Below are 26,951 nucleotides of genomic sequence, written 5' to 3'. Positions count from 1 at the left end.
TTTTCAGTTTGGCATGAAAGCTATCACAAATGTCAGCAAGTCTTTCATGGCATTTCTCACCAGACAACACATTTGAAAGATGTTTTGCAATGACTAATGTCTTCAAAGTCTAAAAGTATTTTGATGTTTCATGAAGTGGTCAAAAGCTATCTTGTGTTGTGTTTTGTGTGACATGGCACGACAGAGGACTTGTCTAATATCTAACTACTACAAGCTCGTCATTTTGTCAAGACTTACAGGTAGCAAATTTAGAATGTTTTAAGACTAACTCAAGAGTATACTGTTCAGTGATGCTCAGCTTTATCTATGTGGAAAAGTGTTGTAAATAAACCAGTCCATCCTCATAATAAGAACGACAGTGTCAACCCAGTCTTACGGCAGTTTGTGAAATAGTCACGAAATTTAATCTCCAATTCATGTACATGGACACAATTTTTCCAGGCTTTTCATCTTCTGCCATGGTCTTGACTGTAGTCAAGACAGTTTTATTTATATAGCGCCAAATCACAACATAAGTTATCTCAGGGCACTATTCACATAGAGCAGCTCTAGACTGTACTGTTTACAGAGACCCAACATTCCCCCATGAGCAAGCACTTGGCGACAGCGGCAAAGAAAAACTCCCCTTTAACAGGAAGGAACCTCAAGCAGAACTGGACTCTAGATGGGCAGTCATCTGGCTTGACTGGTTGGGTTGAGAAAGAAATAGGGAGGGAGAGAGGGGAGAGAGAGACACACAGAGAGGCACAGCAACAACAATAACATGGGATGGGGAATGTAATCGAGGGTTGTCAAAAAAAAGTCAAAAGCACAACGAGGGGCAAATAACTCTAATTAAGACCAATAAAAAAGTCATTTAGAATTAGCTCTTTTCATCAACTCTCAAGACAGGACGCATGGAAGATGGTTAGTTCCTGTTGTTTCCGTAGTGAGGAAGGGCTGATGATGAGGTGACTTCCCAGAAAGTGCCGAGCATGGTGAAGCAGACTCTGTAATCCTGGCGGCAGGTGGCAGCCAGATGAGAACTGCTGCAGGTTAAGTGAAGCACTTTGGTTCAGTGCTTCCCAGGAGGGTGAATCCAGTCTCAGACTAGCTGAGGCAGCGTAGTGTACACACAGTATAGTAGGGATGTGTATTCCAGTCTTGGTGCGTTCAGTTGCAGGCTCCAAAGTTGGATGCTAACTAACCAAAACAGTCCATGGAAAAGTCTTTAAAAAGTTTAACCACATGATAAAAATAGGAGATTACAAAAATAATAGATATTCAAATGGCATATGATGTGTGATGGCTAAACTGGTACTCGGCTTGTGGCTTTAGGCATCTTTGCAGTCTTTCTTTTTCTTAGTTGTCAGTTTCTTTCTGGAGTTTTCAGCTCTCCGACAAAGTGAAAAAGACAACGCCCGAAATGCAGCGGATGGGCCATCACTGCTGGCAAGGCCAGGAGAAAAAGAGAAGAAGCCCTGCCAAAGAGTTGTAAAAGTTTTTATAGTATAGGAGGCGTGTTTTGGAAGAAACAGGATCCTTGGCGCTCTTTTGAAGGAAACGCCATGATTACTAATTAACTCCTTTAAACTTATAAATAGCAATTTTTTATTAACCAAATAAATACAGAATAAAATCAATTTTCTAATCTGCAGCTAAGAACTATTAAGAAAAGGTCTAGATGATACTAGAACTCAAACCATAGATAAGTAATACATTTACACTGGTTAATATCAAACAACTCAAATGCAATACTCTAGAAAGTTGTTACTGAACTGGTCATAGGGTGACCATGTGGTACCATGTAAATTAACAGAATATGAAGCACAACAAAGTTTAACATTGGTTAGAAAAGTCAAGATAAATAATTTTATACAATTTGGTAGGCAATTTTGCAATTTCTAGGCACTCATTGTGAATAAAAAAAGCAAAGGAAGAGTGAGGGAGGCACTAAGGAATGTGGGCTTATCCCAAAGTTATGCCTTCAGAGAAGCGAGCAGAGAAAGAGAGGATAGTCCATCAGCTCATGTGTTGGGTGAGGGGAAAGGCCGGCTTTTAGGTTCTGTTCAATGTCTTCTTCTGGCATTTTTATGCCTTTAGGTCAGAGGTCATTCAGTGTGCATGTTCTCACATGCTCACACATAGACTGTTAGACTACAATATCGTAATGTTTCGGAAAGAATTCAACTTCTTTTATTCATGGGTTCGTCCACCTCACCGTGATCCCAGGTCTCAGCAACGTGTGTATAGTCTTCTCACTGCTGGTAGGAATAGAAACAAAAACTACAAAATATGACCCAGATTGTAATAAAGCAGAATTATCCTTCACGGCTGGCCCGTGAGGTGACACTCAGCAGCCTGACAGCAGGATGTGGCCAACATCTCTCTGCACAAGACAGGTAAATACTCATTAAATCCAGCTCTGCCTGTGCACACAAACATCTGCCGTCTGTTGCCACGGTGAGTCAGTGGAACATGTGCAGCATCTACTGTAGTCATCCACCAGGGCATCTCTCAAAGCAGGCACCATGGCATGCCAGCTCTTTGTATACCATGCTTCAATGCTCGCCCTGCCAGCCAACTCTGGCGAGCCGGGTACCAAAATAAGCAGTCACCTCTCCCTGAAAGGAGAGAGAGCTGCTATGTGATAGGGAGATGAGCTCTGGATCCACCACAGAGCCTGCTGTTAGCACACATATGAGAGAGCATATGCTTAAATGTTTTGACAAAAGCTCCTACGCAGCAGAAGCGGGGCTCTCGTCTTCTCCCTGCGGAGTCTTCCTGGCCTGACATCACAGGCTTCTGGAAGTTTCACTGTCAGATTCTCGCTGCTGTAGAGCTGCTGCTTGAATATGTACAGGGCATACAGAGGTGTTCTTCTGAGGAGGCAAAATTTTATTTCTATCAGTGCTGGAATGATTATATCAACCGGGTGTGTGTGTGTGACAATGGCTGATGCTGAAACGTTGTCTCTTCTGAAATTTGGGCAGCCACTATCAGCCTGAGCTGCTTTATTCTTTGCACAAAAAGCGTTGATTCAATTAGTTGATCCAAGAGGCAGCTCAAAGGAAACCGTTTCCTGAGACGTCCTGCATTTTAGAACAGTGGTTACACATTACATGTGGACACCTTAGTGTTGTGACAGGCTGTCAGGCGCTGCATTTTGAAAGCTCCTCTTGCTTTCTCACTCCGGCTCTTTCTTTTAGTCGCGTTGAAGCCAGTACTGACGTGGTGTCAGAAGTAGTGCCAACACAACACCAAGCCTCTGGGCTGCAGGCCGCTCTAATGAGCTCCCCTGAGTGGTTAGCAGGCTGATGGAGATGGCCCGTCCTTTCTCCTCCCCCTCACTCAGTGTGCCCGGCTCTAATTGGTGGGAGAAGAAAGAGAGACTTCAGAATTACAGGAGACAATGCTTTGGTCGAAAGAGAGAGTTAAAAAAAAATCTATTTCCCCCTCATGTGAATGCACCCCAATTATAATTCCTAGCACAGTGTAGGCCTGAGGTTTACGTCAGTCAGTAGGTCTTAAGCTTGAGGAGGATATGTGTGACGTGAGATGTGTCAGGTGTTCTTTTTGGAAGATGGAAGAATCAGATGTGCCAAATGTCTGCTGGTTTTTCACCTAATTTTGATCATATTTGCTGGCTATGAATATCAAAGTGCTCTTCATGCTCCTGAGCCTGAGAGGGCCTGAACACTGGAATAATGACTCCCTCTACTGGTCACTTAGCAACACTGCCAGGAAAACAAAAAACTGCAACCCGAGAGGCATCTGGACAGCAACTATCTCATGAGTGTAGCTGGTTATTTCATGTTGACATTTATATATACTTAATTACACAATCACAATCAACAATTCAATTATCAAATGCTTACACTGCATAGTTTTATATTCTTACAATATTACATATATTTTTTGCACTAAAGTAAGTAAAAAGTTAATTCATACAGCACCTTTCCAGAGCAGACATCACTAAATGCTTCACAATAAGACAGTAAAAGTAAAACAGACATAAGAAGAAATACGTTTTAAAGGTTTTAAGTATTTTATATTATCACCAAGAAGAAAAGAGAGACAATAAATAAATGGAATGAAATAAATGATTACTTAATTAATAAAATAAGTCTGTTCATCCTGTTGATCAACGATGAAGGTCTTAAACCTTACTTTTGATACAGGGTTCCTCTTTAAGATGGGATCCACCTATACCTTCATGTTGTCCATGGATATTGTGCTGTAGTTTAACAAGTATACTCCCATACCCATAATCCCAAACAAAAGTGCAATTGATCAAATAACCACAAACCAGCTGCCAAACAGTAAAGCTGGGGATTTAAGGGCCCCGAGAGCAGTTGTCTGGTTCAGTCATTCAGTCTGTTACACCTTCTGCCACTCATGGCTGTACCTCTGTCGTATTTTTCCTTCATCATCTAGATGAACCTTTTACTACATGATCTCAGATTGTCAGATTAGTTATTTCTGTTTCTGTAAGTCATCATTTCAATTTCTAAAATGCGTTATTATTAAATTTTTGAGATTTTAGAGTTCTCTGTACCCATGTCAGTCATGTCAATGGTGAAGGTTTGCTTTCAGAATTAGGAAAGAATGTTGTTTTTTTATTTATTTCTATGTACATCTGCAACTGCAAAATAAAATAAAGTATGCAATGAAAAAGAAATATAGTTGAAGTCAGCAAAAATCAATCTCAGGAACATTGTTTGCTTTTGCAGGCTTTGCTTTGATTGATGTTCAATAGTATCTTCATATCAGAATAATACAGTTTCACACTGTCGTCTGTAAATCAGAATATTTTATATATACTTAGTTTAGTGTTTTGTGAGAGTGAGGGGTTTTTTAAGCCCCGAGGAGTGTCTATAGAGCTTCCTCTAAGGCTGTGTAAAGCCCTAACAAGCTCCACCAATCACAGTGAGGCCATTCTGTTTGTGGCCTGAGAGGTGAAACCCAGGGCAAAAAAAAAAAGTCCACACAGCTCTCGCCACTGCTGAAGATCCTCAACACAACAGTTCTATAAATGCAGAGCTTCTGTCATTTAGATTATAGAAACTGAACACTATAGAGAGATTTAAGTGAGTGAATCAAACTACAACTGTAAAATAAGCTTTATAAGATGAGCGTCAGGTTTCATTCACTCACTGTTTCTCACAACACCTATAAGCTCTGTCGGGAGGATCTTTCCTCAGCTGAGTGCACACGGCTCTAATCTTCTCCCTCTAAAATCAAAGTTGCTTTACAACTTTTACAACACAAAGGAGATGACTGGGTGCTTATTTTCCCGCACAGTGAGTTATTAACCACAGTTTGATATATTGATTAGGTGTTGTGAAGTGTTGTGTCAGTGTGTAGTTTATCTGAGGCTGATGTGAATCAACCCCATGGAGGAATTTTCAGCTGTAATGGTTTGCCAAACTGTAGTGATGATGATTACTGTTCAGGGAGGAATATGGCATCTCAGAAAGTGTAGTGAACAGAGAAATATTCTGTAATGAGGAGCGTTTTACTGAAAGCTTTGGAAAAAGACTTTTTTTCTCTCTTTAATAAAGAAAAGGATGGCAAATGTTTTGGAAATGTCTTTCTGGTGAGGAACTTAATGGCATCTTTTTATTCTTGCTTTTATCACTATCCACCCTTTAAAAGTTTTCATTTAACTAAAGGAGTAGAGTTTCCCATAACTTTCCTCTGGCAATCAGGTGAGGTTTTGTTTGTGTCCGTCTGCATGGCATTAACCACCTCACACACCGCTTCATGTTGCAATGTGTGAAACAGTGCTGCTGATCCCTGCGATGTCACAAGCTGTCCTGCTTTCAGAGGCTTATGGAGAAAAGGTAACAAGCCGCTTTATCCTCATTAGCATCATTACATTATGACGTGTCTCCAGCTATTGTTGTCTTTGTCTGTCTCCACCCCTCCCTGCCTCCGTCTCCCTTGTTTGTCTGCCCTTCCTTGCCCCTGACTTCACACCAATGGAAGCAAAGGAAAATCGTGTTTTAGTGAATTTGCATGAGAGATGCAGGTGAGGAGAGACAAAGTGATGCAAAAGCAGTTGAGGAAATGTCAGGAGGAGTTTTCTCTCAATGCAGCTCTGTCCCACTGGAAGCAGTTTTACAACAAAAAACGCCGTTCAGATGCTTTTGAGCGAGATGTTTAACTCCAGTCAATCCAGTGAGGCCAGCAGTGGCTGCGGGGTTCAAACCGATTGTTGCTGAAAGCTGTCCCCAGATAAATACACGTTAAAAATGGTCAGCAAAGAGCTGCCATCAGCAGGCAGCTGTTCTGCTCAATCACACTTTTCTGTTTTTGAAATAGATGGCCTTGATCTCAGTTACCATCAGAGATTTGCAGACATGCATCTGAATATTAGTCTCTCTTAAAAATGTAGGCAGTTGTTTTAGATAGTAAACTGATAGGGTTATTATATATAGGAGGGTTGCAGCCCTCATGCACTTGTGTCAGTTGCAATTTATGATCAAATTCAAAAGGGTTGCCCCAACACTTTTAAAGGGGTTACTCCACCAATTTTTCATGTCAAAATCACTTTACTTGTCCTGATGATACTCAGCCTGTGAAAACTCACTCAGTATGTTGGGTTTGGGCTTTTAAACAGCACATTTCTATTGAGCAACACACACCAGAAGCTTATGACTTGTATAAAATTACCCACAACAATTGTTTTATATGTAAGACTGTCAAGTAGTAACATCTTGTTGTGGTGGGTTTAAACAGTTCAAAGTTTGAAAGATGTGAGCATTTTGCACACCGTGAGGGTCTAACAAAGAGTCTAACAAACCTATAAGCTTTTTATGTTCAAGCTGTTCAAATTAGTGTGACAGCGGATGGAGTTTGCTCAGTTCAGTTCATCTACCAGTGACAGCCATGAGATGTGGTTGAAAGCCCGGAAAGGCCTTTTAAAGCTGTGTCTTCAGGAATTTGGTTTTAACAAATAGTTTTATCTTCAAACTAAATGAAAAATTGTAAAATAAAAAAACATAAATTTCCTTTTTTTTTTCTTCTTTTACAAAAAAAATCTCAAGAAGAATTAAGAAATCTGCCTCATTTCAAGGTATTGTAACTTGTTTGCAGGAACTGAAATCATCTCTCAAATCAGTTATTTTTATGCTTGCTGTAAAGAAAATATTTTCAGCCTCAACAGTGACATAAGCAGCATCCTAAGTTGGATATTTTCACAGCATGGGGACCAGCAGGGAAAGCTTTAAACCTCTACGATGTTTTTATAGCCAAAGCTGAACTTGAGCTAAACAGGGACGCCACCTGTCAGAAGGAGCCATTAGTGGGAAATCCCATTACCAGTAATCCTATAGGCCCAGTGGTAAGAGCGCAGCAACTAGTCTCCACTCTCCCTCTCTCTCTGTTTGTCCTTTCTGGCACCGCCGACAGTCGTGCTACCACATCAGTCGTCGTGGCGACAGGCCTGTGAGTGCCAGGGTTAGAAGGGGGCACGACCCCTGGCAATCTTCCTACCCAGGTGGATAGAGAGGCTCGCTCAGGATATTAATGCCGCTCCATGCCAGCTGCAGGTTACAGTCACAACAGTAAGTCTTATCCTCTTAGGTCCTGCTTTTCTTCAGAAAGAATGCTGTTCTCTGTGTACTCGTTTGTTAAACTTCCCTGTATTGTCAGTTGCAGGGGTGTGTGCTTAATCATCAGCTTGTTTGTTAGCCAGTTTTGACAGTTTCAACAATGTGCTGGATCACAACATTACCATTTTTAGCAAAGAAGAGGCCTAGGCCTTTGTATCAGTGTTTTGCTCCTGTGTTGTTCTCAGTGGATCTCAGTCAGCGGTATGAGCAATGTAGACTGTAGTGGTGCCAACCAACATGTATTGTAAGTACCAAGTAGGCTACCAAAAGCTGCCACTGAATGTCAGATGTGTAATCTTGTTTATGCACACCCTAAATCCCACACTTCTACTTTATTACCCTACTTTAGGTTCTTCTATGTCTGCTTGTGTTTAAAGAACATTTAACATCATCACTAACACATTTCAAGTGGTGTAGTGGATCCACCAGAGTTATCACCATTTGTGCTTAAATGGTGATGATAAGAAACTCAGTAGAATCAATTTTGTTGTTTTGTCAGTCATAGGCCTTTAATGGAAAGAAAAGCAGATAGATAGATAGATAGATAGATAGATAGATAGATAGATAGATAGATAGATAGATAGATAGATAGATAGATAGATAGATAGATAGATAGATAGATAGATAGATGGATGGATGGATAGAGAGAGAGAGAGAGAAGGGGGGGGGGCAGGTCATGAGCCCCTGCCATTGGCTGAGGTGTTGTAAAGCTTGATGGTTGTGGGGACAAAGGATCTCCTGAACCGTTCAGTCCTGCAGTACAGCAAGGTGAGCCTTCAGCTACAGCTGCTTCTCTAGCCCACCAGGGTGTTGTGGAGGGGATGACTGTCCAGGATGGCCTGCACCTTACTCCATGTGCATCTTTCCACCACAGTCCCCAGTGAGTCCAACCTCCTGCCAAGCGCTGAGCCAGCCTTTTTCACCAGCTTGTCCAGCCGCCTTTTGTCCTTGCCTGTCATGCTGCCTTCCCAGCAGACTGCAGTGTAAAAGAGTACACTTGCCACCACTGACTGATAAAATGTGCAGAATTTTACTTAAGATGTCAAAAGACCTAAGCCTCCTTAGGAAAAAGAGTTAGCTCTGCCCCTTTCAGTAGAGGGCATCTGTGTTCAAGGACCAGTCCAGCTTGTTGTCCAGATGCACACCTAGGTATTTGTTCGTCTGCACCAGCTCAATGTCCACCCCTCAAATGTTGGCAGAAAACCATCTCCATGGTTTCGGAGGTGTTCAGTAGGAGGCAGTTCTTGTCACTCCAGTCGCTGAAGGCCTTCGACAGGCCCCTGTACTCCCCTTCCTGCCCATTCCTGATACACACCACAACAGCAGTGTCACCAGAGTATTTCTGGATATGGCAGGACTCAGTTGTACTTAAAGTCTGGTATGTACAATGTGAAAAGGTAGGGACCTAAAACAGTCCCCTGCGGAGCCTCAGTGCTGCTCACCGCCATCCCAGAGACACGGTTCCCCAGCGTGATGAATTGTGGTCATCCTGTCAGGTAATCTGTGATCCAGGAAACAAAGGAGGGATCCACCGCCATCCCTTCGAGCTTGTCTCTAAGTATGGTGGGGTTGGATGGTTTTAAATGCTCTTGAAAAATCAGTCACTTCTAAATGGAAGTAGGCCCAGTTGAGCATGTAGAGGACAGCATCGTCCACTCTAGTGTGTTCCTGGTACACAAACTGCAGGGGGTCTAGTGCATGTTTGACATGTGATCTCAGTAGGCAGAGAAGCAGCTGCTTCGGGGTCTTTATGAAGTGTGATGTGAGGACCACTGGTCTGTGTACATTTAGCTCATCCAGGCACCCTACTTCGTGTACCAGGACAAGACATGATGTTTTCTACAGAACTGGGAGATTCCCATTTGTAGACTCAGGTTGCAGCCTCCCCAGCTCCATCCTCACCTCATCTGCTGTGAAGAACAGGGTAGTGGGCCCAGGTTTGTGGGTAATTGCAGCTGCAATGATGGGGATGCAAACGTGTGGAGGAGAAGGAGGGGAAGCTGCAGCTGAAGTGGTGGGAGAGTGAACGGGTGAAGCTGTACAGGCTGAGGCAGGGCAGACATTGCCATGGTGTCAAACCTGCTGTGGAAATGGTTGAGCTCATTGGCCTTGTCCACATCACCCACTGTTGCCTGGCATTCTTTTTTGTAGCAAGTGATAATACGGTTCAAACACAAAGTTAGTGTTTACAGAGCAACAAGGACATGCTGCCGCTCAGCTCAGTGCAGACGAGAGACGAAATCTTTAGTTAAAAGCAGATCAAAAACTCATTTGTGGAACAGTCATATGGGTCATTTTGGTCGAATTAGCCAAATGGCCTTTTACTGAAAAACTGCTGATTTGTCAATCATAATTTTGCCAGTTTTAGACCAAGTTCTTAAACAGCTACTTGTATTTAGAAGAAGGAGTAAGAAGAGGAGTAGCTTCTTAGGGGGGAGGTTGTTTAAAAAATAATCTGTTAAATCAGTCAAATCTGTTCCTTAGAGCAATTGTAACACCACCAATCACTATTTGTGCTTAAATCTTAAAAGTCTGAGCTGTGTGAGAATCCATCTTGTGTAAGTTATTCCACAGTGGGGCCTTTTAACGAAGGAAAAGCAGAGAGTAAACCTTTTCTCAAAGGATGATTGATTTTTGTCTGTGCTGGTGCTTGTTTTTCACAGTCATAATTTATCCTCCATTTTTTTTATTTTCTACTTCGCTGCCAAAGAAATCTGTAGATTTTCACTGCAATCAAACTCAAACCAGCTCATCTTGTTAATTACTGCACTTTCACCAAGGGAGAAAGAAGCCATTGGTTGAAATGACTGAATTAAAGAGCTGCACACTCTGGGTTCTCAGAGACAGTGTCAGTCTCTTGCTGTAAAGGTGCAGAAACAAACCTTGACCTTGCAGCGCTGCTAGCAGAGGCAAGGACTCTCCAGGCTGCATCAGGCTGGACACACACAACTCCAAGGGGGGGTTGGGGGGATTGCTGGACAAGAGAGGAGAAGGGGTGGAGAGAGAGAGAGAGAGAGAGAGAGAGAGAGAGAGCGAAGAGGGGTGGGAGGGGCCGAGAGAGTCGTGTGTAGAGAGTGACAGAGGGGAGGGAGAGAGAGAGAGGCAGATAGAGGGTAGAGAGGGCCCGAGCTGTCTCTCTCTGAAGCTGGAGGTGAATGTGCAAAGATGATCCCTCGCTTTCATGCTGCCAGTGTCCACTCTGTCCCAGGCTGCTCGCTGTCTCTCTCTGCCGGTAGGGTTGCTGCTTTCACTTCTCATGTGTCTGTTGTTTCAATTTTTCTGTAATGTCATTCTGTTTTGTTGGAAGCGCTTGTGGCATGTGGGTGTGTGTGTGCGTCCTGTGTGAGGTGAGAATAGAACAGGAGAAGAGAGTGCTGCAGGCTGCATATCCACTCTGTTTATACCCGCTGCCCAGGCAGGTGTCTGGCAGAGATCACTGCAGCAGCTGCACTGGCATGCCCCCCACCCCCCCCACCCCACCCTCTCCTCCCTTCCACCACCACCACCACCCTCACCCATTCCCTCTTCCCATCTCTCCCCTGTACTCTGATGTCATGGCAGCTGATGTTTTCGCTGGAGGACTCCCACCGCTCACTGCAAACTAGGGCTGAAGGGACGTTTCAACTTCTCAGACAGTGCCTGGACTGTTGTTGTTGTCCTTTCTGTCTCTCCTCCTGCCCCCCCACCCCCACCTCCCCACCCCCCTCTCCAGTCATGCAGAGGCTGCTGTGTTCTTCAAGCAGATTTGCAGATAGCAGGGGGACACTGTTGTTTTTTTGTGTTAAACTCTACTGCATTCTGTTTCATTGTGCACTTGGCTACAACACACTGCTGAGCACAGGACGGCTGTGTGATGAATCCCTATTGATCATTTAAACAGACCCAGGAATAGTTCATTACATCAGGCTGCTCTCTGCTGACCTAGACAACATTCAACTTACAAAGTGGATGGGCTCCTGCGCCGTACTCCCCATTACTGCAAATGAGATGGAGGGTCACCGGCAGCAGTCACTCCTCAGCCTCACAGCATTTCTCTTCATCGCACACTTAATACAGTTTAATAGGTTTTAGCAAAGCACACATTAATTCATCAATAATGAGTTTAGGGCTCCGGCCCGCGGCACAGGATTATGTGTGACTTGTGTGATCTTAGTGGATATAATTCCATCTCTGAGGCCAGATCTGTTTTTTCGGTTCTTGGTTTATATCCTTGGGGGCAGGATTTTCAGGTTGGGTAGATTATGCAGCATTAAGCTGCTTGGTATCAGATAATTCTACAATGATGAAATCCTCTGTGGTTATGAATCAAAATGGGCTGAGCTCTGCTGTTGTTTTATGCTCACGAGAATCTCTGTGTAGTATAGTGAGTTTACCTTTTAAAGGACCAGTGTGTAGGAATCAGTGGCATCTTGTGGTGAGGTTGCAGATTGTAACCAACTGATAACCCCTCCCCCTCTGCTTCCACGCATGCAGGAGAACCTATGGTGGCCGCAAAACTCGCAAAAAACATGAAAGGCCCTCTCTAGAGCCGGTGTTTGGTTTGTCTGTTCTGGACTATTGTAGAAACATGTCAGTGAAACACGGTGGGCTCCGTGGAAGGGGACTCATTCCCCTGTAGATAAAAAGGGCTCATTCTAAGGTAACAAGAACACAACGGTTCTTATTTTCATGGGATTATACATTGATTAAAACATACTTATGAATATTATAGTTCATTTCTGCCAAGTCCATTCCTCTAGATGCCACTAAATTCTACACAATGATTTCAGATTCAGTATATCATAGCTGTCGGGCAAGAAGAAATTTGTTTCCTTGTCCAACATTTATGAAAACATTTCCCGCCTGCTTTGAATCTGCAGCTTGGTCGACAGCTCGATCTCAGCAAAACAAAACTGATGATGCAAAAAGTGTTCAGAGAGGATAACGCATCCAAATCTCTGCTCCCAACCACCACCCCCAGCCGGAGGAGCCTTTCCACCAGTAAAGTGCACCGAAGCATTTTTCATGTTTTAATGCAAAATACATCAGCATGCGTTAAATAAATCATGGGCCCATCAGAGGAGTTTTCAGGAGGAGTATTCAGAGCAAGAGCAGGCGAGGGAGCCAGGAAGCTGTGACAAGCGTAATGAGTCATCTCACCTTCTGTTTCAAAGGCAGTAGGTAGGGCTCAACCGATCGGACAGAGGCTCGTTCTATTGGCCGTCATTCATTATCACACCAAGGAGACTATACTGCAAGATAATGAATCTCATTGGAGTTTGCTGAGGTTGAATGGAATCCAAATCTAACACACTTAGTCATCAAAGCTGCTACATGACATTTGTTTTCATCATTCTAATATTTGAAGTGTCCTCATTGTGTTTGGAGAAGTGACTTTTAAGTGGCTCATTTGAGACAGAGAATGAACAATCAGGCAGCTAGAATGATGTCTTATTTCACATATGCTCACGGTTAGTGGATAACCCAGCGACCAGATTTGTTTTGAGAACACATTGAATATAAGCGTCAATGCAGGCTTCACTTTGTCATGCTAAAGCATGAGGAAGGGCTGCTATCAGGTGTAAACATTGACTTTTACCCATGAGACCTTCTGTGTTGTGTTTTGTTTTCTTTACCAGGAGTGATTACCTACCTACCTACAGTATGTTTACATTGTCCTCATGGGCAACTTCTTGTAGTTGTGCAAATAAATACTGTCTTTCCTTAGTAGCAAATGAGGAAACAGCATAACATAGTTACAGAGCTACAGAGAAATGTATTTGGGCATTCTGACAAAACAGGTGGTGTTAGGAGCTTGGTGATGTAGTGTCTGTCATTGGTTGTACATAGTTTTGTTTTTTTGTGAAATGGACATGAAGAGGAAAGCCCTATAGTCGCCTCTCATTTTTCAAAGCAGGGTTATGTAAAATTGGATGGTGCAACATAACTAATTAATGCCGTGTATCAAACCTCAATACTTTTTTTTTACTAACCAAAATGTGTTTGTTGCACTGAGTATCAAAAAAAAAAAATCAAATACTGAAAGAAAGCGTTGAATGTCTCATCAGGATAATGACTGTATACATTGAATAAAAAATACAATTGTAGTTTTGTAGAAAGAGAAGGCTAAGAGTCTACAGCAATGCTAGCAGTTCTGTGAGGCCATAGGCACCTGGTTATGTATTAAAATGGGGGGGCAAACTTTGAAAGATACATAATTGGTGGCTGGGTCTGGGGGTCCTCCTTCAGAAAAAAATAATGATAATGATTTAAAACAAATTCCTGCATTTCTACACCATCTAACCTCTTGGATTAAGTCAAGAAACAGCCACCTGCACTAGTCTAGATTAGTTCGATTGAGGGTGCTATGAGAACCAGGAATGCATTAAGAGCAGTATATAATTGGGTGGATCAGGACAGGAAATGATTATTAGAAGAATGGCTATTTCATATCTGACATTATATTTTTAAAAACATTATGTAGCCTAAAATGTTAGTAAGTTGCAGGCTACTAGGCCTAACAATTTCTATAAATGAAATAGTCTTACAACACATGACCATATGATTTGTATAATTAAACCTGGTTAAACAATGTTAAACCTGAGGGTTGCTGTTCTCAACACTCACAAGTCTAACAATTGCAACAAAGTACAAACAATTTGGATGAATGTAATGTCCAAACAACTGTCTAATTCCAATCCCACACACAGGTTCTAGTGGAAGCTATTAACACCACTAGCTGATGTAGTTGTAATATTATACAGGAATGAATAATCATACATTCAAAAGAAGATTATTTTAACCTACATTATCTCAAATCAAGGACTATTTTAATGCACAACTCGGAAGGTGATTTTTGCTCCTCAAGACTTAAAAGAGCCATGTTAGTTAAGGACTAGACCTGACTTCCCCTTAGAGTAAACTTACAGCTCTCATTTACCCTGTATGAGAAAATGAGAGAATAATCATAATAATGAAACCACAGCGCAGAGCACAGAGTGATGTGTCATCGTATTTAAAAATAATTCCATCCAAAGTCAGACTAAAACTGAAACTAAAGCAGAGTATTCTGCAGAAGTCTATACAAGTTACTTTCCACCACTGAACATTTAACTATTTGTTAATTCAGACACTTTGGTGCTGTGAGGCTCAGTCTGTTTGTCTCTCTCTTGCGACGGGTTGGACTGAACCAACTCAAAGTATGGACCGAAAACATCAGATTTCTTTATTACTTGTTTTTGTCAGTTATTGAAAATAGTAAAATGATCATTGATATAGGCTGCTTAAATATTTATCACCTGATTGTGGGGACTGTATGATGATAAGTTTATTTTTAAAAAGACAAAAAAAAAGGGGTAGAAAAACCATAACTTTGCTCCCCCAATTGAATAATGGGGATGCATTTGCTCTACTTGCTCCATTGCTCAGGTGCCTATGTGTGAGGCTATACTTGCTAAATATCATAAAAAATATTGCTCACATCAGCGTAATGCTAGCATGTTGATGTTTAGCAGGTATAATGCTTACTATGTTCACCGTGTTAGTTTAGTACATTAGCATACTAACATCTGCTAAGTAGCACTAAATGCAAAGTACAGCTGAGGATGATGGGAATGTCAGTGGGAGTTTTGCAGGTATTTGGCCATTAACCAAAGTATTGGACAAGGTGAAATTTTGACCTGATGATGGCAGTAATCATCAGCCAATCAGAGGCTTTGTCGGTCTCTCTCTGGTTTTGGAAAAAAGGAGCAACAGGAGTGGACTATTTCAGCTGCGGTACACGGTGATTTTTCATTTCGTCTTGTGTTTCGTCAGGAGATCAGTTAATCCTCTGGGGACCATGACTGTGTGAACACAATTTCACAGCAATCCATCCAGTAGTTGTTGAGATATTTGAAGAACTAAACATTTTTCTGACTTTTCCCTTAGCGCCATCATAAGTCATTAAAATACATTGCCTCGGAACCATGTCAAAATCTGTGACAATCCATTTTGTAGATGTTGAGGAGTATCACAGCACAAGTGAAAAAACTGCACGGCTTCACATTTCACCAGCATCTTGGTGTTGTAGTGTTGAATGTAACCAAACAGGCAGCTGTAAATGAGAAAATGCTCAATCCTCCCATATACCTGACATAAACCTGATAATTTTGTGGGCGTCAGTACTGTCGTCCGCCGTACAGACATAGTCCTCTGCCTCAGATGCTTGCTGATAAGATGTGTGGTTCAGCCAGTGTGCGATGCGGATTACAGGCTGTTTATGCATGCCCAGCACTGGCATACTGGGTCTCTGGGATTGGTGTCAACAGGTTGCCATAAGGCTCAGTAACATGTGGCATGGAAAAGCTGCAGGGGATTATTCTGCTGGTGCTTGCCCTGTCTCTTCCAATTATTACCATAATTACTGTCAACAGACATAACAGCTAGTGATGCTGTACATTGTGAACGATGGTGTGTCATAGTGTTTTAGTTTCACTATTACAACAATGCCGCCATTAGAAGTGAGCTATGGCTCCTACAAGCCAGCCAGGCAATACACAAGAGAACATTCGACATGTTATTACAAACTGTGACTCTAGTGATGTTTCAGAATATTAGAAGATTAGGATGCTAGTTTCCTTTGGGATTAATGTTAATAATTGTGGAGACAGTTAACAGAGAAATCATTTAAAATTTGCCTTTTGCACATTTTGGATGTGTAATTTGTGTCTGTGGAGACTGAGTGCCATGTCTCCCACTGAAAGAGATTATTTCAATCTCAGATCGAGGCGACCAGCAGGTTTGTGGCTCACTGCTACTGCTCTAAGCTAATAGCAGCTCTCACTGTAGCATGACCATTTCAGGAAAATTTATGCTGCTGCAGAGCAGAATGATAAGTCTTCACTGAAAGAAATGCATATATGTATGTAGATATGTATCAAATACGTACATGTACATCAAAATATGCAAGAATATAAAAAAATAAGATGCACAGAAACATAGATGAACCTTGTTGTTGTGACTGTGATTGGCCTCATCCAGTGGGATGCATTAAAATAAATACACAGCATGGCTTATGTGTTTTATTCACACAAACTGAATGGAGCTTTCATAGTGGGCACACTTTTCCTCGAGTCTTGCCAAGGAAAATGTAGACTCAAGTCTGTGCTTTGCACTCAACATCTGTGGAAAAGCTCACCCTTCTCACATGAAGCTTGTTGTGGCGCATAAAATGTTCTGTGTTTCAGCGTGAACTTTATGGGTTTAAAAGCCAACCATTTGATAAACAAGAGCTTGAGTTGGGGTGCCCTGGTGGCCTCTGGGATTAAGGCTCTGACCATGAATTTCAATGTCTCTGGCTCGAGTTCGGTATGCCCCGTCTCTCTTTTTCTCATTGCTCAACAGTGAAACATCTTCTATGCTTTTAAAGCGGTCTCCAACAACATAGCCGAAAGTATGTAACATATTAGAGGCATGGAGCACATGGTATTAGAAGCAAGTTGGAGTTGTGTGTTTTTCCACTTTTGGTAAATCCCTGTGTTTGTAGCCCATGGTAGTTGTGGCTTGGCTGCCAAAGGGCGGTGAAGAAGGCTGCCATATGTTCCTGGCGAAGAAAAACACTTCCAGCGACGAAGATATTCCACTTCCAGTGGAGAGGTGATGCACTGCAGGATGCATCCCTAGGTTAGAGCTGCTTGGATTTCATGGTCTTGATGCTCTTTTCAAGGCTCATTCTTGTCATTTGGTTCTTAACTGTTCATAAGAACAATGAGTGAATGAGCTTGAAATGAGAAATATTTTTGCTGATTGCTTTAAATTTCTGGCTTTGATTCCCTGGTGATTATCCCCACCCAACTGGCACCCAATCAGCAATGGGAAATATTTGCAAGTTCAGTTTGGTCTACAGCTTCATTTAATTTGTTTCCCCGAAATCTCGGGGAATATCTAGTTTGCAGATGACAAGGGAGATTCTTATCGTTTAAACAGTTAATGGCACAAAAAAAGAATTCCTCAGTTTAGTATACACCTGACAGTCAAATGGCTCCCGTTCAGTTCTGTCCCATTCTGGTGATAATCTCTTTCCATGGAAAAGAGGCATCATGGTGTAGGTAACCTCAGGGAAGGGAAAGGAGACACAGTAGGGAGGAGTGCTCCTACCTGGCGATTACGTTAATGTGGCAGGCCCTGTCAGGTTGTTAGGATGTCTGTTTGGCAGATATTCAGAAGCCACAGTTATCCCCTTAGGACACAAGAACTCCTTTAACTCCTCTGTAGAAAAAACATTATTGTCGTGGGAGAAATCTCACTGTTGGAACTTGACGAAGACACCAGTTGGCTTCTTCAAAAAAACAGCCAGAGGTATCGTCAGTGCTTCCCAGTCCACTTTCTCCACCTAACATTGCTGAGTGCAGGTTGATGGATAGCTGGTAGGATGTGGGGCTCAGCTATTCTAGGAAGCTGCTGACAAATGGTTGAAATGGAGGCCCTCAGAAGTAGTTTCTGAAAATGATGACTGGATTAGAGTACAAAAATGTTCCTTCCTGTTCTTTTTGACATATTGTGCTATTCACCTTCTCATCCTTAAAAACAATTACCAACCTTTCCTCTTCATGACATCCATATTTTTCTAGCCTGGGGAAATAACTTCTGCTGACTGTCCAAATCGTATTTCACTAGAACGGAAAGTTGCTGAGATTTTAGTGCTCCTCCTGGACATAAATGAAACCGATCCTTCCAACCGTGCTGAGGCTGTACAGTAGAGGTTACTTACCACTCTGACACATGGATGAAGGTTAGCTGCTTTGCATTTACAGATAATGCACATACTGTTTGTATACTGTCATCAGTTTATCATGAGACTCATATGAAGCAGAAGCATCCAGGTTCCCTGTCTTGTACAAGCAGCAGTCATCCCCTCATACCCTGTAACATGTAATCCTTTACTAGCGTTCTTTGGAAATGCTTATTTTGTAGCACACCAGCATGACTTGCATGTTTGAACACCACCACACTTGTCTGCTCAGATTTGTCATGTTTCGGAGGTTAAGCGGAGGAATCTTTTTAAACGAGGACATCCTTGATGAGCACAAAAAGCTGTTTCTGTCTGGAGATACGAGAGGAAGTGTAGGTTCAAAAGGTTAGCAGAGGTCACACATGAAGAGGAAGAGCTCAAGAGAAGGAAATGGATCTCTTGGGGTAGAAAGAGTCAACCAGAGGCCTGCTCTTCATAAGGTATGAGTGCTAAGGATGTATTAATACACAAAGTAAGCATTTTTGTGGGCCCTGCTCGGCCCAGCCTTAGAGAAGACCAGTTGTCTCCTCTTGAATGTAGAAGAAAAGTAATCTTCCTATTCAGCATGTGTTGTCTTGAATTTCTTGAGAAAAACTAACATGCCTCTGTCTCAGTTACCCCACTGGCAGTGTATTTGTTGGTATGCATGAGATATACTTTGGACCGGTTTGTGTTGTTTATAAAGACTAATATTGACAGCTCTGCCAGATGGGACTCACAATTAGTCTAATTACAAATGCTGCACGGACCTACAGGACAGATTCGGCTTGGCAACATAGGTCGGAAATGCAAATGCAGCGCTTACCGTCTTAGCAACTGTTTGATGTTGCCGAACACGATTTAAGGTGTCCGTATCTAAACCTGCATCAGCATTTTTATGTGAAGTAAATTATGCAGATTGACAGCAACATATGGCAGAGGACTCTTCTGGAGTATTAGGGATTACACTCAATGGAGGATATGAATTGCAGTCATATGATTAGGCTACAGCATTAGTTTTATGTGTCTGCAGATTGTGTAATGGCTTGTAAGCTCCTCACTGATAATGCCTCAGGGCAGAAGCCAGGGGTCTTAGAGTGCGGAGAGAGACCGTGCAGTAAGAGTGTTCATACATTTTACATTTCTTGTTTTGACCATTTGGAGGGTGGTAGAACAAGCTAAAAACACATTTGACATATTAATACTTGACTTACTACTTATTGCAACTTACTACTTATGTTTCTTTGGATAATGTACTAGCAAACAGCTGCTTATTGATGCATCTAGCAAACATGAAGTTCCACCAATTCCTGAGAAAAATATCTGGCTATTTAGCTTTTAACATGTGACTTTCTTCCCCAGTTGCTTGATGTTGGGCAGGTAGTGTACAGTTGGTTTATCAGAGCTTTTTCACACAAAACAGGCACCTGCTGCTACTGGAAACAAGGTTGGTGAGAACGGTGAAATTGAGCCGCTCAGTAAATGTGCCATTAAACCAAAACCAAAGCTAAAAGGGATGAAAAAGCTAGGTAGAGCTGAGGGGAACTACAGAGTCAGGTGGTAATTCTGTGTGAGTTTGTTACTAAAAGTGAGACCTTTCACATCACACGTACCAATTTGATTCATTGTTTTCATATGTAATATTTATTCATGGCATTTTAAGTAATGGAAGGGAGTGTGCTTTTTTTGTAGCATGGATCATGTTAGTGAGCAACCGAGGAAAAACTGACTAAATGAGCTTAGTCTTTTTCTGTCTCAGTAGTTTTAGGGCAATTGAGATGGAAGAACCATGAAGTACTTAAGTGGCTCACTCTATCGATGCTTAAGTATTTGTAATTTGATTTCAGAATGGAAACTCAATTCAGCCTCTCAGACTATTCAAGTCACTCATAAGCTGTCCCATGAACACTGAGCTATATTTTCTCCTTCACTATTTAACTGTAACTCAGTGGGCGAGTTCCACACTGAGCTACTTCCCTATTTCTTTAAATTTCAGCCAGGGTGTCAATTGACAGGAAGAGAAGGGAGTTCTGGGTGTCGTTTGCAGCACTTTTAGGACTGGTTATGTGATAGCATGTTTTGCAGTAAATAAAATGGAGAACTATTTGGTGTCAGATGAATGACTGTCAAACTGATGTGACAGCACAGAAGAGATAATTATAGGAGAAAACACAGCATAGAGTTTCAGTTTTAGGAGGGTGCCATTGGAGGCCAAAAATAATCAGCCGGGGTAATCAAGTGTGTCACACCAGACTGCCACTCCCTTCCCCTGACAGGCAGGCACACACAGCCGGCACAACGCCATCACACAACCTTTCTTCCATTTCAGCCTCGCAGCTCTCCTTGGCAGAGGTGAAAACTCCAGCAGGAGGGCAGGGGGACATGTAGGAAGGAGAAAGGCAGCCTTTATTGCAGATGCCAACATCAACAGCACCCAGAGCCAGTGTGTAGACAGAGGTGCTGCCTGTCCTTCAGTAGCCTCAGTGTGTGTTCTGCACCACAGAGGAGGGACGGGACAGGACAGGAGCTGGCAGCGAAAAACCAGGCAGGGTGGTGCCAACGAGCCACACGAACCATAACTAGATCCACACTCCTCTGGAAATCCACCAGAGTGAAAGAGAGGAGTCCTGCTGTTAGTGCCTGTTTGGACATCTTTCTGGAATTTAAACTTTTTGAGCTCAGGTTATACTAGAGATACTATAGAAACAGGCCTGGAGTCAGCTGTACTTTACTTGAGCTTCTGTACAATGAAGGTAGGATCATGTCTTACATCCTCACTGTTGATTTGTTTTTGTTAAACCTCTGGTATTCCTTTAAGCAGAAATAGGTTACATGGGATGCTGTTCTCCTTTGAGAAACTGTTTTGTTGTAACACAGGATGACATTTAATTTTCTTTGTTAGTCTAACACCTTGCGTTTTTTCATTCCCTTTCCTGTCATGTCTGTGACATTTTGGGGACTATCCTGTTAGGCCTGAACCAAATGGGTTTCGGCTCTTCCCCTTGTGGTAGATAATAGATGACCACCCCTTCGTTTTTCAGTCCTGTGCCTCGCAGCAGATGATGTACAGCTGCTGCTCCTGAGAGCCCCATTCCTTCACTTGGATAAAATGCCCTTGAAAGCAGCAGGGGCAGCAGGCGGATCCATAGCCTGTCATGACCACTCAGTGAGGATCTCAGACTGCATAATTTTTCCCTGATGGTCCTGCTCAAAGCGGACAGCAGAGGGTACTGCCCATCAGTCACTTTGGCAACAGAGCTGCCCACTCAGTGCCAGTGATGAGCAATGAATGGTAGAGCAGGGACGTAAAGGGGAGATGGAGAAATAAAGAAGAGGTAGGCAGGACCTGTGGGGGTTATGCAGCAAAATTTGACCAGCTGGCTGCCGCCTCCCTCCATTTCTCCCTTCTTTCCCTGTTCGCCTCTGGCCTGGTCAGTCCATCATACAGGGTACAGAGTGGTGGTGGAAGGGGCGAGTTTGTGGCCACCGACACTGTCAGGTCACATGTTCCTATAATATTGTCACAATAAGTTAAATTTAAGGACCACTACTTCATAAAGAACTAACTTTGTGAAAATGTTTAATTCAGTATCGACTTGTATAACCATTCAGTGGTTTCACCAAATAAGTTCTGCAAACGTAAAACTAATTTCATGTCTACAGGGTGTAAATGTGCAGACTGGAACAGAGGGGAAAAAAAGTTGGAACACAGGGACACAGTTTCTGCAGAGGTTTCATCTAAATGGTTTGATGTACCTGATTCCAGGAAGAAATGATGAGCTGATGACAGACCAGAGGCAGACACTACCAATGTACTGAGTCAGGGTCGGGGTATTTGTGTGGATGTTAATCACTGTTCCAGACACCACACAATGGTGGACTCTAAAGTAGAACAAAAAATTGAAATGACCGTATGAAAACCTCAAATTGCATTTATAAATTTCTGCAAATGTACAAAAGATGCAGCAATGCTCTCCAACACGTCAGCATCTCACTGACTATTCCATCAGTTTCTGTTGTTTTTCATGTTGTTTTATTAGTGCAGTATTTTTAGGTATTAGCATAAATTTGAGGGTAATCACACCAAGATTGTTTGGTTTAGAGTCAAACTACTTGAGTTTGAGTGTTAGCTCCTTTTATTTGGATCATATGGGAAAAATCAGGTGGCAGCAAAAAACCACCATGAGCCAGCTGTGGAAATTTAACTTTCCCTCCTCTTCCAAGACTACTTCATAGTTGTTAGGCATGAGAACTAAATCAAGATGAATTCAGGAAATGACCACAAACTGCAAAGTTTTATTGGTTTAAGGAGGCAGATGTTGAAATTTGATACACAGAAGTGCCCCAAAGTTCAATGCAATAAAGGACAGGAAAGGACTAAGTGGACTCCAACAATCAGCTACTTTCCCATGTAATAATAACCAGTATGAACACATGTTAAATTTGATTTTAGAAGTTCAAATATGACAAGGTAAATAAGGATAATAAGAACAAAGTTGTTATATGTTTAGCTAAAGTTACTGAACGTGGTATCTGATATGTTGAGGACAGCAGAAAGAAATCCAATATTCTCTCTTTTAACTCTGTTTTTGGTCTTCATCAACTCCTGAGTGAAATATCTGGCTCTTTAGCTGCTAAATGCTCCACTATGTTCACCAGCTAGTCTACAGCTAACTGTGTCTGTTTGCTGTTTGGTGCTGAGCAGGTAGTGTACAGTGGCTTTTTAGAGCTTTTTCTCTGAAAACAGCCTGCTGCGACTGAAAACAACACTATAAGAGCACTGAGAGTGAACCAAAACCATAAAGTTCCAGCCAAACAACTAAACAATGAGCTGGAACTCACTATAATGCTCGGTAAAGCTGAGAGGAGATGCAGAGACGCTGATAATTCTCTGTAGGTTCATCACTACAAGCGACACCTCTTACATTACATATTCTCATTTGATACATTATTGTTAAAACATTACTGATCATAGCTGCTTTACTATTAATAAAAGCAGTGTTGTTGATCCTGATAATGTTAAATTGCTGCTTTTGTGCAGCAGTGAACGGAGCAAAGATCTAGAGAGGAAGCCAAAACTTTATCAGACTGGTGATATTTTTAGTGTTCATGTCATGAACTGACTCTTCCTAGCTGATGCAGAAACCTGTCCTCTTTGACTTTAACTTGCCTCATTTTTTTTCCACTCCCCTCTATATTTTTGTTTTTTTGTTTTCTCCTCCTTCACACATAGCCGGTGTCCCGCCATTCTCAGACACAGTCTGAGCACGCTCAGCCGGGCTGCTCGGCCTGGAATAGCAAAATGTTTATGAATACTAATGAAGCAGGAGCTCATCCAGAGCCTCAGGTCTACGTCACTGCGAGGCTCTCATCTGTTTTCAGTGCAAACCAAACATGTCAGGATCTGCTGTGTGTACGGAGAGAGGCACAGGCCTGACTTCAGTGCACATGACTGATGATGAATGGTGTGAGAATGTAAGCTTCTTCTTCAGTGAATGTTATCTAGTATTACTTGCTAGGCTAAAATCTGATTGTTATGGAGTTTTTTTATGGACAAAGTCTCAGTGAGTTGGACTTCCTGAGCCTGCCGATGATGCAGTGTCACACTCTGTATCTATGGAGGACATCTGAAAAATGCTTCCTGTCTTGAATCATCAGATAGCATCAGGGTTTGCTGGGATTGTCTGCACGGCGTTCAGACCTGACAATAACAAACACTGAAGATGGGAACTGATGATAAACACTCAAGCTTGCTGTGGTGCAGTAATACAGATTGTAAAATCAAGCACCATATAAGGATTTACTCTACAGCAGTGTTTTTCAATCCTGGTCCTGGGGCACCCGTGCCCTGCATGTTTTTAGACTCCCTGCTCCAACACATCTGATTGAAATGGGTCAATGTCAGGCTTCTGCAGAGCTTGATGACAAACTGATCGTTTGAATCAGGTGTGTGGATACAGAAAAAGAGAAAAATCAGATTTTTTTCTGATTTGGGTCCTAAATCAGATACAGGTCTGATTTTTTTTTTTTGCAATGTGACCTCAGTCTGAACAGTCGGAATATCGGAATTTATGTGACTCAATGTTACTTCAGCCAATACAACCCAACTCCTACGTGTCTTCTCAGGGAGATGGGTGGCCTGAACTGAGTGTTTTGCAACAAGAGTCTTGTGGAGAGGTGCTGACAGATGTAGTTTAAAGTTGCCTTTGACATTATGAAATTTTGGATGAAACCTGTGAAGTCATTCAAGTCACAATCCCTCCACTCCTGGCTCCAACTCCACATCCACACAAACCTCCGTACAGAAGTAGCATCCATTGCTCCACGACAAACATAATTAAAAATTTAACTCTCTTTCTCCTCATCCTCATCCTTGTTCTCATCTGTTCACGAATTTGCTGGCTTCCACTGCACATCAACTTATAAATGAAACCGTAAACGCTGACTTCAGTGGCCTCCATGTTTACTTCCGTACGACAGCATGCTGGATGTGACGTCTTTATTATTTTTCTTATGCGCATGCGGGTCAGTTACAGACCGTGACCAGTTCACACTGGAATCTGATATTGACCACATTTAAAAAATAATGTGAACAGATAAACAAAAAAAAATGGATCAGAGCAATAAATCCTAATTGCGCACTAAGACTAGCCTAAAACATGCAGGGCAGGGAGCCCCAGGACCAGGATTGAAAAACGCTGCTCTGCAGTTTGCCTGGGAATGACATTAACTGATTTGAGAGTCTCAGGCAGAGCTACACCTTGTTTTCTCCAGCTGAGATTCAATCTGCCTGGATTATTTAAAGGATTAATCCAGTTTATTACAATTTGGGTCTTTTTAGAGTCATTTTTAGCCTCCATCAGTAGTAATAACATTGTGCTTACGAAGTTAATTGCTGAGATCTGGGGATGCAGCAACATTGCTTAAAAAAAAAAAGTCAGGTTTAAACAAATCTGCAGGTTTGTCAAATCTGTTTGGAAGAGAAAACAAAGGCAAATATAAAAAAGTTAACTCTGAGTGTTCAAAATCCTACATTTCTTTTTGTTTGACATTGTCAGCAATGTTAGTTATAAAATGTTTTTTTTTTATGCAAGTGCAGGCTGTCAGGAGATTGTGAAATCTCAGGTTTATGCTGCCATTGTTCCGGACCTCTAACCTTATGTAATATTCATATCTGGAACTTTAGGTTAGTCATTATTTTTTAATTATTGTGGTAGTTTTTTTTTTTATTATATTAGTAGGAATTATTGATACACACCACTGGAAAGTACTGAAAATGTGATATACATTAATTGGTAAATATCATTCTCACTGGTTTCCCTCATACTTTTTATACCTTAGCCAGTATGACCATTAAACATGTATTAAAATGTATTCTATGTTGTTGAAAAAAGGTCTTAAAAATCTTAATTTGGTGGACTCATTTGGTAAACACACACTTTTTGTTGACATGGTAGTGACCTACCGTACTTAACATAGTGGTGCAACACAGTTTTCTTGTACACTGAGGGATATTAGCAACATTTCAGGTGTGCTGACTCTTAATTAAGTGGATCACATAATCTGGCTGAACTATTTGGTTTGTTTATAACCTGTCTGAACATCTGACTGCTGTGTTAATTCCCCTGCGTCACGTCTTTTAACCCACGTAGTTTTCCTCCCAGAGCTCAGCAGTTAACTTGGTGGGTACAATTTTATTATAACTAGATAAAAACGATGGCCAAAACCAGGAACATAAAACCCAGGTTGTGATAAAGTGGAATTATCCTTTAAACATACCTCAGCCTCCCTCTGCTCAGTATTTACCTCTCACTACAATGCTGTGGGTTAATGGTGTTGGTTTGGCACCAGAGCTTAGAAGCAGCTCAGGAACAGCCTGGAGGAAGAGTTACGGCAGGAGGATTAGCAGAGATAAGCTGAATAACTGCACCCTGGTCATAGAGGCTAGAACAGTAAAGCATAAACATTGAACAGATTCGATGCCATATGGTCATCAACATAACATCAACTGTGATTTCATCTGCCACTCACTGACTCTGCAGCTTGATTGCTTTATGTATGTTTGTGTGCATTCACTGGGTGCACAAATGGATGCTTGCATGCATTCGGTATTTATCTTTAATTAAGTGATGTGTGATGCGTGTTCTATGTATTCTTCACTGACCCAGAGCAATATACATGTGCATCATGGGAGTCAGATAAATTAATCCTCCCTCTCTCCTCCACTCTCTCTCTCTCTCTCTCTCTCTCTCTCTGTGGCGGAGAGGCTCGAGGCTGAGAGGGCAGGGCCACCGCCTCCCTCTGAAGGCCACACGTGGGTGGGTTCTGAGCTCCGGGATTACAGGGTTGAACCGAAGCCAAACAGCTTTACAGTGGACAGCCAGAGACACATTCAGCCTGCTGGCCGGGGCCAAGGCCTCGCTCAGTTTGGGGTGTGGGTGATGCAGCTGGGGCAGACACTGCAGAGATCTTTGTTTTCATGTTAGAATGAACTTATTCCCCAGTGTCTGTAAACAGGACATGATGCTTACTTAGGAGATAATTATAAATGTGCCAGCCTGTTGTCAGTGTGCCCTACGCACTTGTGAAAACACGCTACAATCTTTGCTCCGAGTCAGTGTGGG

General features: G+C 42.2%; 1 protein-coding gene across 3 annotated transcripts in view; it reads left to right on the top strand.

Moving 5' to 3' along the window:
* iqsec1b (IQ motif and Sec7 domain ArfGEF 1b) overlaps window positions 1-26,951 on the top strand; it is a 200,490-nt gene that overhangs the window by 139,758 nt on the left and 33,781 nt on the right. Inside the window, exon 1 of one of the 3 annotated variants that reach the window (XM_044349046.1) lies at window positions 10,723-10,830. The exons of the other annotated variants lie outside the window; for them this stretch is intronic. Within the exon in view, the coding sequence (XP_044204981.1) occupies window positions 10,754-10,830 (77 nt within the window). The 5' untranslated portion in view covers window positions 10,723-10,753. Of the gene's footprint in view, window positions 1-10,722; window positions 10,831-26,951 lie in introns of those variants that run through there. 3 annotated transcript variants of the gene reach the window in all.

This window comes from Thunnus albacares, chromosome 4, assembly GCF_914725855.1.
Source record: "Thunnus albacares chromosome 4, fThuAlb1.1, whole genome shotgun sequence".
NCBI classification, from domain to species: Eukaryota; Metazoa; Chordata; class Actinopteri; order Scombriformes; family Scombridae; genus Thunnus; species Thunnus albacares.
The sequence above is the reverse complement of the archived record's forward strand: the minus strand, read 5'-3'. Positions and strand labels throughout refer to the sequence as shown.